This window comes from Aulonocara sp. 'chitande type north' Nkhata Bay, linkage group LG1, assembly GCF_057382095.1.
Source record: "Aulonocara sp. 'chitande type north' Nkhata Bay isolate Kocher_YH1m ecotype deep benthic linkage group LG1, A_spYH_male_GT1.1, whole genome shotgun sequence".
NCBI classification, from domain to species: Eukaryota; Metazoa; Chordata; class Actinopteri; order Cichliformes; family Cichlidae; genus Aulonocara; species Aulonocara sp. 'chitande type north' Nkhata Bay.
Window position 1 is genome coordinate 3,096,741 of NC_141344.1, and position 13,767 is coordinate 3,110,507.

The 13,767-nt window shown below is 44.8% G+C and overlaps 1 protein-coding gene across 1 annotated transcript; it reads left to right on the plus strand.

Annotated features, from left to right (window-relative positions):
- Positions 1-1,024: 1,024 nt before the first annotated feature.
- Positions 1,025-4,510, plus strand: LOC147338507 (uncharacterized). The gene has a single exon (XM_086296349.1). The coding sequence runs from the start codon at positions 1,135-1,137 to the stop codon at positions 4,105-4,107; it is 2,973 nt and encodes a 990-aa protein (XP_086152475.1). The 5' UTR covers positions 1,025-1,134; the 3' UTR covers positions 4,108-4,510.
- Positions 4,511-13,767: the final 9,257 nt, after the last annotated feature.

Genomic DNA, 13,767 nt, shown 5'->3' on the forward strand with positions numbered 1-13,767 from the left:
GTGACGTACTACGCGGCTTTCTTTAGACCGCGAAGGCGGGTCCTCAGGTGGAAGCAGCCTCTGAATTTGGACACCCCCGCTGTTTCCGGCCAGCCAATAATAACGGTGACATTTAACGTATTTTGTCGAATAAATAAACACTGTAAAATATATTTGCCCCCCCCCCCCAAACAGCCGTTTTGAATGTTGGCAAGTATGAGCCGTCTGCTCGGTGTTTCCTAAAACGTTAAAGCACGTTTGGCTTCACACTGACAAACAGACCCAGCTTCGGCACAAACCTAAACTAACTAACCGACCAAAGAGCCGCGTTAAGTGGCGATATCACTAACGTCACATAACTTAGCCGAAGGTTAGCTAAATTTGACTTTGTAAGACTTTTTCATTATGCTAACATTTGTGATATGACTGCACTATGCTGCTGTTGTTGACTCCACTTAATTCTACAATTCTTTCATTATGCTAACATGTGTCCTGGTGTATATATGAAGTGAGATTAAAAACCCAGAACTAACTTTTAAGAGTTTATTTCTTCTCCGCTTCGACCGTCGGCCATTTCCCCCCAAAACGTCCTCCAACCTATGATTCCAATGAATCCTGGTGGGTCAGGAACTGCTTTTAAGCATCTTGTAATCGTCGTTCCAACACAGCGTGTTTGTTTTGATTCGTAGACCCCGAAAATGGTGCCGGGCTCCCACAATGCATTGCGGCGTGACGTCAACTCCAAAGCGTCATTCAAATCTGTGAGCGCGGGCAAGGAACGCCGCCTCTCCGCGTGCGTTTCTTGTGACGTCACTGGCAGATCAAAGGCGTTCGCGCTGGTCTGTCAGTAACGTCACAGACAACCGAGCCTATAAATAACGGCTCTCAGACAGAAAAATCAGAACTGATGCTCATCTGTTTGCAAAACGTTCAGCAGTCGGCGCTCTGTAATACAAGAAAATTCTCACAGGCTCAGACGAAGAAAATCAAATTTGTGACACAACAATGGAAACATTAAATGAAAATTCAATGGTGGTCACACCAGACCAGATTATCCCGCCAATCAACAGGTGCCTTGAAAGGCTCTCTGAAGTTCAGTGGAGCATTATAGAAAATGGAAAATGCGACTCCAGCGTCCATGCCGTGCTCGCTGATATGATTTCTGAAATCATTCAGATCGCCTCTGCCAGCATCCTGGAAATAGCCCTTCCTGTTATTCAGGAACCCATGATAAGGGAAGAGCTTATGGATGAGGGGAAAATAAGGGTGTCCCTCGGAGACTCGATCTCAGCTGCCATCGCCGGCGCTCTTAATGTCTCAAAACAGCAAGATAAGAGCGCTGACAAGCTGACGCTGATGGTTGAGGAAGAGATCTCAGAAAAGGTCAGCTTAACCATTGCACTGATTGAAGCAAGCCCTGATTTCCTGCAAGACCCTGCGGTTTATTTTAGCGGCAAACTTAGTAATATTAAAAAACTAGACCGCATGGTTTGTTGCACTGCCTCATGCCTGAAAAGGTATGCAGCATGTAAGCTGCCGTTCCAGTGTGGGACAAGCAGCTCTGATTCCGGTACAGAAAATCTAATTTGGGACACAACAATGGCAACACGCAACAAAAACAAAAATTCAATGGTGGTCACACCAGACCAGATTATCCCGCCAATCAACAGGTGCTTTGAAAGGCTCTCTGAAGGTCAGTGGAGCATTATAGAAAATGGAAAATGCGACTCCAGCGTCCATGCCGTGCTCGCTGATATGATTTCTGAAATCATTCAGATCGCCTCTGCCAGCATCCTGGAGATTGCCCTTCCTGTTATTCAGGAACCCATGATAAGGGAAGAGTTTATGGATGAGGGGAAAATAAGGGTGTCCCTCGGAGACTCGATCTCAGCTGCCATCGCCGGCGCTCTTAATGTCTCAAAACAGCAAGATAAGAGCGCTGACAAGCTGACGCTGATGGTTGAGGAAGAGATCTCAGAAAAGGTCAGCTCAACCATTGCACTGATTGAAAAAAGCCCAGATTTCCCAGTAGACCCTGCCGTTTATGTTAGCGGCAAATTTAGTAGTATTAAGAAACTACACCGCATGGTTTGTTGCGCTGCCTCATGCCTGAAAAGGTATGCAGCATGTAAGCTGCGCTGCCAGTGTGGGACAAATGGGTCTCATTCCAGTACAGAATGTACTGGTTCAAAAATATCAGTGCAATCAGCAATCGCAGAGATTTCTGTTATTCTGTCAACAAGGAGCTCAGATGGAGAGATGACAGGAAAAGATAAAGATGAGCTCCCAGAAGAATCAGCTGTAACAGCACAAAGCAAAATAAAACCCACTGCAGAAACACAAAGTATCCAGGCTCCAACCCCAGTAGAAATGGTTGCAGCTGACATCGTAGGTGAGATACTTGCTAACATGGATTCAAGCAGTGAAGAGCTCTGTGAGAAATGTAACTTACCCAAACCTGCCTTTAATGCAGGCTTAATTATCCACAAGGTGAGACACTTCTTCTCCAAATGTGTGCCATCCACCTCACACGCCAGGCTCAAAGCACGCAAACACAACTTTTCCATGTTTGCAAAAAAACAATTTGAAAAAATGAAAACAGAGCTGAAAAAAAGAATAAAGGCAAACAGGAAACATTTTGTTTGTCTACAAAACATTTGCAGCCACCCCAAGAAGGAAACTGCGCCCTCCAATGAAAGTATAGTTTTCATTCTCCCAGGGTCAGTACCTGAAACGGCTGCTCCCCAGAGTACAGAGGCTCATCGCTCCCCTTCTCGACATACGGCAAGCCTGGGAACCGCAATTAAACGTTCTTCTTCAGTCGACTTTAACGTCATTAGATCAGACGTTAATCAGTTATTTGACAAATTAACAAAGAAAGAAGAACTCTTCCTCATCGATAAGACCTTGGGGGACTTTAAAAATAGTGGGCATATCAGGAATTTTACGGAGGACTTAGTGGCAAACCTGTTTGATCTACTTACGGTGGATCGAGGCTATCAAATCCCCATACCTCTAATGGGTAGGTCCCTCTCAGATACAGTCATCTCCAGGACGCCACAATCAGTAGAGGGCTCAAAGCGTCGCATTTCATCTGAAGTCCTCTATGTCCTCATAGATGACACAGTAGAAAGGTTTTTGCAGAAGCTTTTACTCTGGGTGGAGAATGAAGAGAAAGATCAAATTGTTCAAATGGACAAGATTTCTGGGGCCCTGGAAGACATCCACAACTTTATTAAAAGAACACAGACCACAACACAGGAAAAAAGCCCTGCTTCAGATGGCAGAGGAAAAGAATCTGATGCATCACTTCCAACACCAAAACCTGGGAGCATTTCTCCAGAAAAATGCTCTGTGGCATCTGAAAAACCACCTCGAACGCCAAAAACTGGGAGCATTTCTCCAGGTAGATGCTCTGTGGCATCTGAAAAACCACCTCAAATGCCAAAAACTGGGAGCATTTCTCCAGGTAGATGCTCTGTGGCATCTGAAAAACCACCTCGAATGCCAAAAACTGGGAGCATTTCTCCAGATAAATGCTCTGTGGCATCTGAAAAACCACCTCGAATGCCAAAACCTGGGAGCATTTCTCCAGAAAAATCATCTGGAGCCTTGAGCCTGAAACACTCTCTCAAAGATTCCTCCAAAATATCAGAGATGGATTCTGTGTCAGGTTCATCTTCTGATGTTGAGAAAATTTCCAATGACCTTGCGTTGCTCCTTATCATGAGAGTCATCCATAAATCTAAACCTGAGACCCAAAAGTTTGCTGCTCGGATCGCAACTACTACAAAAGAAATAGACACGGTCATAAATCGTCTGAGCAATCTAATGCAGCCTGAACTCAGCAGCACAGCGTCTGCCACAAGTCTGACAAATGACAAGACAAAGTTCATCAAGAAAATAGCCAAACGCCTCATCAAGGAGTTTGGCTCCCCAGACAATGTCTTAAAGGCTTCGATGGCAAATGATTCATCTTTTGATGAGGCTCTGATTAGACATCTAAAAATCACTCTCGGAGTCATCCCGGGTCCCCCAAAGACGTCCAAAATATCCAGGTTTTTTTCTGCGGTGGGAAAAACATTGCTAAAACCCTTCAGGTGGTTCACTAAAGCCAGAGATCATTAAAATGACCATTTTGGCTTTTCCCACTGCCCTGCTTCTTTTAAAATCTTGAAGCAGACTTTTAGCACCAAATCCTTTTTTTAAAAACATCACCATAAAATTTTGGGATCAGCCCTCAAATCCAAATTTTAGAACTGTAGTTCACGCCATCTCGTCTCCTTTTGATTTCCATCCCCCCAACCGGTCGCAGCGGATGGCCGTCCCTTCTGAGCCCGGTTCCGTTGGAAGTTTCTTCCTGTTAAAGGGAGTTTTTCTTCCCCACAGTCGCCTCGTGCTTGCTCAGAGGGGGATCATTTGATTGTTGGGGTTCTCTGTAGTACAGTAGGGCTTTGACCTTACAGTACAAACAGGGAGGAGACTTTGGCTTGATTTTTAAAATATCTAATTCGGCATGAAATAAAAAAAATCCAAATTAAAAATACATTCCAAGTTTGTTTGTGTTTTTCTTCTGTTGTCAAATATGTAGAAAGTGTTACACGTGTGATTTTAGTAATTTTGCATCAGTTTGTAGCCGACGTGTCTGTTTGTGATCATCCTGCATCTGTTTTTGTCTGATTCGTGTCTTAGTTTGGTCAATTTACATCACTTTTGTGGCCCAATTTAGTTGTTTTGCATGTATTTGTGGCAAAATGTGTGGACGCTGTTTGACGTTGCTATGTTTTGTCTTAATGCTTCACTTTGGTTGTTTATGTACGCGCTCATTTTGATTCTAGATGTAGACCTGGCATCTGAAAATTAGCACCTAGCCCACTTTGATCATTTTTTTAGTCCATGGGTTAACACATTTTTTTTTATTTCGCCAACCTTGTAGAGCAGTGGTTCCCAAACTTTTTTTGCTAGGCCTCCCTTTGTTTTATAAGAAAAATGTTCGCTAAAAAATATTATTAGCCAAAGCTTTCACTGGAAGTCAGTTACTGGTGTCAGGCCAGCTCCCACTTTTTGTTTTGTGTTACTTCTGCATATAAGTATACACAAAGAGACATTGGGACCTGAATTACAAATAAAAGCCAACTTCAAGATTAACAAACACTGTTTAATCCATAACAACAACTAATGACAAACAACATTTAACAGCTTCTACTGTGGGATTCCTCAAGTAAAAGCAGTTGATTTGATAATTGTCAGTGAATACATTTGTATGTTGCATTCGTTTCTGCCTGTTTTCTTCCAATGACAAATGGTTCGAGGTCGTGACGCTGCATATGCCACCGCCTCAAAGGTGATGGTCGGCAACCTGGCTCTGAGAGACGGCAGGAGGGGAGAAACGCAAACCAACTTTGTCAAGTTGTGCAATGATCATGTGACTGATTATACTGACTGGAACACGTGATTTATAGTCACTGGTGAGTTGAGTAATTACCAGCAGCCTTCAGTGAATGTGTTAGCTGTGTTGCTTCGTGTTCGCTGAGGATTTCCTCCTTTTCACAATACCTACAGATCCGCGGTCTCCAACCTTTTTTTCACCACGGACCGGTTTATGCCCGACAATATTTTCACAGACCGGCCTTTAAGGTGTCGCGGATAAATACAACAAAATAAAACTAGTACCGGTATCGAAAAAAAGAAGATTTATTCATAACACACGTGAAAAGACCCAGAAAAACCGAGTTAACGATAAAAACGATAACAAAATAACGCTGAAAACCGATAAAAACTCGGAAAACCATACATTTCACACCTGAGCCTCAACTCTCGCGGCCTGGTACCAAACGACTTACGGACCGGTACCAGCCCGGGGGTTGAGGACCGCTGCTATAGATGATAATGATCCATTGTGTGCCTTTAAAAGCTGCTGTGAGATTTCATTAATTTCATCAATTGCTTTGATTTCGTCTACCTAGACAGCATCCTGATTTTCTCCAGTTTGGTCTCTGAACATAAAAGCCACCTCAGACAGGTTCTCCAACAGCTGCCAGAGATCAGACTCTGTGAAAGGTGAAAAGTGTCAATTTCATGTACAAACTGTGTCTTTTCTTGGTTACATCATTGAGCAGGGCAATCTGAGACCCAACCCAGTCAAAGTTAAGGCCATGGAAGATTGGCCCAAACCCACAGACCTCCACCAGTGCCAGCATTTTCTTGGCTTCGCAAACTTCTACCGTCACTTCATGAGAGATGTCAGTAAGATTGCTTCACCACTAACCCGTTTACGTCTCTTAAGGTTTCCTTTCAGTGGGATCAGTCTGCTCAAACAGCATTCACTCACCTCAAGGAATGGTTCGCCTCAGCTCCAATCCTATCCCAACCAGACCTGAACCCTCGTTGAGGAGGTGGACGCCCAGCAGCCAGACATAGAGTGTGTTGGGGGCACCCGCCACTGGCAGGGTAGGGGGAAATAGGACCCCCCCTTTAGGGGGGGCCTGAGATGTCTAACACATAAACATAGACAAACAGGAACACACACAATCATGCATTCCAACCCTCATGCACACATACAGAAATACCCAGACAGTCTCCAAACATGGAGACCCACAGAAATGCTCTTTCAAGAGTTTTTGAGATAAAAGGAGGGTTAGAGTTTGGCCTAGGACGTCTTTGAGCAGTCTTGTAGAAATGGATCTAAAAGACACATTGAAAAATCGCACATTGTGCAAGCCCTCTTTTATTTTCTCTTATATATATATATATATATATATATATATAAAAAACACCCAGCACGCCCCTGCGGGCGGTTTATCCTTCAAGCTCGGGTCCTCTACCAGAGGCCTGGGAGCTTGAGGGTCCTGCGCAGTATCTTAGCTGTTCCCAGGACTGCGCTCTTCTGGACAGAGATCTCCGATGTTGTTCCCGGGATCTGCTGGAGCCACTCGCCTAGCTTGGGAGTCACCGCACCTAGTGCTCCGATTACCACGGGGACCACCGTTACCTTCACCCTCCACATCCTCTCGAGCTCTTCTCTGAGCCCTTGGTATTTTTCGAGCTTCTCGTGTTCCTTCTTCCTGATATTGCTGTCATTCGGAACCGCTACATCGATCACTACGGCCGTCTTCTTCTGTTTGTCTACCACCACTATGTCCGGTTGGTTAGCCACCACCATTTTGTCCGTCTGTATCTGGAAGTCCCACAGGATCTTAGCTCGGTCATTCTCCACCACCCTTGGGGGCATCTCCCATTTTGACCTCGGGACTTCTAGGTTATACTCGGCACAGATGTTCCTGTACACTATGCCGGCCACTTGGTTATGGCGTTCCATGTATGCCTTGCCTGCTAGCATCTTGCACCCTGCTGTTATGTGCTGGATTGTCTCTGGGGCATCTTTACACAGCCTGCACCTGGGGTCTTGCCTGGTGTGATAGACCCCAGCCTCTATGGATCTTGTACTCAGAGCTTGTTCTTGTGCTGCCATGATTAGTGCCTCTGTGCTGTCTTTCAGTCCAGCTTTGTCCAGCCACTGGTAGGATTTCTGGATATCAGCCACCTCCTCTATCTGCCGGTGGTACATACCGTGCAGGGGCCTGTCCTTCCATGATGGTTCCTCGTCTCCCTCCTCTTTCTTGGGTTTCTGCTGCCTGAGGTATTCACTGAGCACTCGGTCAGTTGGGGCCATCTTCCCAATGTATTCTTGGATGTTCCTTGTCTCATCCTGGACTGTGGTGCTGACACTCACCAGTCCCCGGCCCCCTTCCTTCCGCTTAGCGTACAGCCTCAGGGTGCTGGACTTGGGGTGAAACCCTCCATGCATGGTCAGGAGCTTTCTTGTCTTTATGTCAGTGGCTTCTATCTCCTCCTTTGGCCAGCCTATTACCCCAGCAGGGTACCTGATCACGGGCAGGGCGTATGTGTTGATGGCCCGGATCTTGTTCTTACCATTCAGCTGACTCCTCAGGACTTGCCTGACCCTCTGCAGGTACTTGGTGGTTGCAGCCTTTCTAGCGGCCTCTTCATGGTTCCCATTTGCCTGCGGGATCCCCAGGTACTTGTAACTGTCCTCTATGTCTGCAATGTTGCCTTCTGGTAGTTCAATCCCCTCAGTTCTGACTACCTTCCCTCTCTTTGTTACCATCCGACTACACTTCTCCAGTCCGAACGACATTCCAATGTCATTGCTGTATAGCCTGGTAGTGTGGATCAGTGAATCGATGTCTCGTTCACTCTTGGCATACAGCTTGATGTCATCCATGTATGTATGTGTATACGTATATATGTATATATATATATATATATATATATATATATATATATATATATATATATATATATACGTATATATATGTATATATACGTATATATACATATATATACATATATATACGTATATATTAGGGGTGCAACGATATTCGTATCGATATTGAACCGTTCGATACAGTGCTTTCGGTTCGGTACGCATATGTATCGAACAATACAACATTTGTAATTTATTTTATCAACTTTCCTTCTGACTATGCTTTCTGTGTTGAGCGCTCAGTGGATCTGCGCTCGACAGTGCAGCCTAGGCGGAGTAGTCAAACGCAGATTCACTGAGCGCTCAACACAGACAGCATAGTCAGAAGGAAGAGCGCAGGGCAAGCTAGCGAGACAGAAGTTAAGCTCTCCTTGCAACATGGACCTCCCCCACCCTCATTCAGATCTGGCGTTTGGAATTATTTTGGTTTTCATGTGACGTATGACCCTGAAGGTAAGCGAGTCATGGACTAAAGTAAAACAGTATGTTGGATGTGCCATGCAATGCTCAATTACATGGGTGGGAGCTAGTGTGTTAGCGCAGTTAGCTCATTAACGTGTTGGCCGTCTAGCCCCACGCACGGGGCGATCGGCGGTAGCTCGTTAACGGAGATTTGCCGTGTTGTGGCGTTAACGTCATTTCAACGAGATTAACCTGAAAGCACTAGTGGGAACACAACGAATATGACTGTACATTTACGCCGACATCATCCTAGTGCAAAGACCAAAACAACAAGCATGCTACTAACTTTAGCCGAGTCATTTAGACAGCTGTTAGCACATGATTCTCCTTATGCTGCTGAGAATATAGCCCAGAAGAAGCGGATAGTATAGCTTTTATTTTGGAAAGAGACATTTCTCTGTAATAAACTCTCTTTTCCAAAGATGAGTGATTCCTCAATCAGATACAGGGCTTGCAACATCGCTAGCCCGACGTCCTGGAGCTAGCGATTTTTTCAGTCGGCTACCAAAATCTATCTCTGCCCTGCCCGTCGGGCTATTGTAGGAAAAATATATGTCAATGCTTTTGCATTCTTTCAGAAAAGTAGCTGGGTAATTATGTCATTGGCATCGGTGAGCCATTGTCAATATGTGACATATTGAAATCGCGTTTGAATTTGCGCTTGTTTTTTGCTTTCACTTTGCAATCGTGCGAACTGTGTATAGAGAGCGACAGCACTGATCTGTGAGTGATGATAATTTGCGCACCAATTCCTCTGACATCGTCTTATTAATCGTTAGCTTACTATGCAAACATGACAAGTGAAATCTCCCGCAGCTTAAACATGTGAGAGGTTGATCGCGCAGAGAATCGCTGAGCGTTATGTGTGTGAGTGCGTGTGTAAAAGCAGCAGGATATATATTTTAGTTCTGCTGAGCCAAATAAGACAGGTCAGGGTGAAGAAGTGACAGCCAAAGAAAAGCTTACCACAAAACGGAGAAGTTATGACAAATCAGACTATAAGGCAAAAAGAAAGTGCAGCTTTATGGTTTCATGGACAAAATAATTTCTGTGGCTGCAATATGACGAGCTAAATAACCAGGGCTGCACATAAGTGGTCCGCAGGTGCGCATTCGCTGTCAAAATAAAAAACACGCACAAGGGTTAGGGTTAAATTTAAAAACTGTACTTTTGAGTTAAAATATATATTTATAATTTTAATAAATGACAAATTAAAAAGGCATGAACATTTTTTGTATCGAAAAAATATCGAACCGTGACACCAAAGTATCGAACCGAACCGAACCATGAATTTTGTGTATCGTTGCACCCCTAGTATATATATGTATATTTGTATATATATGATGATGTTATATATGTATATGATATCATATCATCTATATATCATATGTATATCATATATATATGATGATGTTAATGCAGCACTACGGGCAATACCTACAACCACGATTACCGACACTAACAAGCTGATCTACAATACGGCAGCAGTGATCAGTGAGATGCTTGGCTACAAGTTGAACAGCGACAAGGGGCAGTACCCTCCATGGAGAAGGAGGCTAGAGGGCAAGATCAAAGTAGCATGGAGGGAGGTTAGCCAACTAACGGAGTTGCAGAAAGGTGCGACAAATAAGGTGCCTAAGAAATACAGCAAGCTGTCCATACCTGAGGCCTTGGAAACTGCCAAGCAAAGACTCACAGCCTTGGCCAGCCGCTTGAGGAGGTACACCAGAGAGATAGAAGGCAGGAGAATAAACCAGCTGTTCTCCACAGAACCAGCAAAGGTGTACTCTCAGTGGCAAGGGAACAATAAGAGAACAGCACCACCAAGGCTGGAGACGGAGCAATACTGGAAGAGCATATCGGAGAAGGATGCAACCCATAACGGCAATGCTCAGTGGCTAGAGGATCTGAGGGCAGACCACAGCGACCTCCCCGAACAGGGTCCAGTAACCATCACAGTGGCAGATATCCAAGAAAGGGTCTCCAGTATGAAGAGTTGGACAGCACCAGGGCCCGACATGGTTCACGCCTACTGGCTGAAGAAGCTGACTGCACTCCACGAGCGTCTGGCAGCACAAATGAACCAGCTGCTAGTTAACGAGAGACACCCGGAATGGCTAACTGAAGGCCGGACGGTCCTGATCCCCAAGGACCCCAAGAAGGGACCGGTCCCCTCCAACTACCGACCAATAACCTGCCTCAGTACTACATGGAAGCTCCTGTCAGGCATCATATCGGCTAAGATGAACAGGCACATGGGTCAATACATGAGCGGGACACAGAAAGGAATTGGCAAGAATACCAGAGGCGCAAAACACCAGCTACTGGTAGACAGAACAATCAGCCGAGACTGCAAGACCAGACTGACCAACCTGTGCACTGCCTGGATTGATTACAAGAAGGCCTATGACTCAATGCCCCACAGCTGGATCCTGGAATGCCTAGAATTGTACAAGATCAATGGGACCCTAAGAGCCTTCATCAGGAACTCAATGGGGATGTGGCGTACAACACTAGAGGCCAACTCCAAGCCCATAGCACAAGTCACCATCAAGTGCGGGATCTACCAAGGAGATGCTCTGTCCCCACTGCTGTTCTGCATAGGCCTGAACCCCCTCAGTGAGATCATTAACAAGACTGGCTACGGATACCGACTACGGAACGGAGCAGTTGTCAGCCACCTCCTGTACATGGATGACATCAAGCTGTATGCCAAGAGTGAACGAGACATCGATTCACTGATCCACACTACCAGGCTATACAGCAATGACATTGGAATGTCGTTCGGACTGGAGAAGTGTAGTCGGATGGTAACAAAGAGAGGGAAGGTAGTCAGAACTAAGGGGATTGAACTACCAGAAGGCAACATTGCAGACATAGAGGACAGTTACAAGTACTTGGGGATCCCGCAGGTGAATGGGAACCATGAAGAGGCCGCTAGAAAAGCTGCAACCACCAAGTACCTGCAGAGGGTCAGGCAAGTCCTGAGGAGTCAGCTGAATGGTAAGAACAAGATCCGGGCCATCAACACGTACGCCCTGCCCGTGATCAGGTACCCTGCTGGGGTAATAGGCTGGCCAAAGGAGGAGATAGAAGCCACTGACATAAAGACACAAAAGCTCCTTACCATGCATGGAGGGTTTCACCCCAAGTCCAGCACCCTGAGGCTGTACGCTAAGCGGAAGGAAGGGGGCCGGGGACTGGTGAGTGTCAGCACCACAGTCCAGGATGAGACAAGGAACATCCAAGAATACATTGGGAAGATGGCCCCAACTGACCGAGTGCTCAGTGAATACCTCAGGCAGCAGAAACCCAAGAAAGAGGAGGGAGACGAGGAACCATCATGGAAGGACAGGCCCCTGCACGGTATGTACCACCGGCAGATAGAGGAGGTGGCTGATATCCAGAAATCCTACCAGTGGCTGGACAAAGCTGGACTGAAAGACAGCACAGAGGCACTAATCATGGCAGCACAAGAACAAGCTCTGAGCACAAGATCCATAGAGGCTGGGGTCTATCACACCAGGCAAGACCCCAGGTGCAGGCTGTGTAAAGATGCCCCAGAGACAATCCAGCACATAACAGCAGGGTGCAAGATGCTAGCAGGCAAGGCATACATGGAACGCCATAACCAAGTGGCCGGCATAGTGTACAGGAACATCTGTGCCGAGTATAACTTAGAAGTCCCGAGGTCAAAATGGGAGATGCCCCCAAGGGTGGTGGAGAATGACCGAGCTAAGATCCTGTGGGACTTCCAGATACAGACGGACAAAATGGTGGTGGCTAACCAACCGGACATAGTGGTGGTAGACAAACAGAAGAAGACGGCCGTAGTGATCGATGTAGCGGTTCCGAATGACAGCAATATCAGGAAGAAGGAACACGAGAAGCTCGAAAAATACCAAGGGCTCAGAGAAGAGCTCGAGAGGATGTGGAGGGTGAAGGTAACGGTGGTCCCCGTGGTAATCGGAGCACTAGGTGCGGTGACTCCCAAGCTAGGCGAGTGGCTCCAGCAGATCCCGGGAACAACATCGGAGATCTCTGTCCAGAAGAGCGCAGTCCTGGGAACAGCTAAGATACTGCGCAGGACCCTCAAGCTCCCAGGCCTCTGGTAGAGGACCCGAGCTTGAAGGATAAACCGCCCGCAGGGGCGTGCTGGGTGTTTTTATATATATACGTATATATACGTATATATACATATATGTATATATATACATATATATATATATATGTATATATATACATATATATATATATGTATATATATACATATATGTATATATACGTATATATATAAAAACACCCAGCACGCCCCTGCGGGCGGTTTATCCTTCAAGCTCGGGTCCTATATATATATATATATGTATATGTATATATATCTGTATATGTATATATATATGTATATATATATGTATATGTATATATATATGTATATGTATATATATATGTATATGTATATGTATATATATATGTATATATATATGTATATGTATATATATATGTATATGTATATATATATGTATATGTATATGTATATATATATTTTTTAACTATATAAGTGCAAAACAAAGTCGTGGAAAGCCTAAACTTAGTTTCTGAATAATTAAATGTGAGACTTTGTTTCATTGTAAGATTATAACAATGATGGCAGTATAATTGTTTGTTGTTCAGCAGAACTGTGTTTTGGCTGTTGGGCTGATTTTAACATCATTACAAAAAGTGTTAATTATTTTTAATCATATTCAGGTTACCACAAATTGCTTTTTAATTTAGTTGAACTTGAAATGTTTGTCAGTAGGTAAACAATTAGTATAGCACATTCAGAAATATCAAGTTATTCTTAATACTGCATACTTGCAGTGAATAAGTTGTCCTAACAGTCATCTTAAGTAAGCTTTACTTAGTTTTTTTGAGTTCTGGGAACTAATTAGATTTTACAGTGTGGGTCGATGACCCAGGTCTCCTAACAGTTTAAAACTCTGGCAAATCTAAGATAATCAACTGTGGCAATCACCTGCTGTTGTGACCCCTTGTGAAAA

Bases quoted from the DNA above. Each gene is read 5' to 3' on its own strand.
- LOC147338507 (XM_086296349.1), top strand. From the start codon at position 1,135: ATGATTTCTGAAATCATTCAGATCGCCTCTGCCAGCATCCTGGAAATA.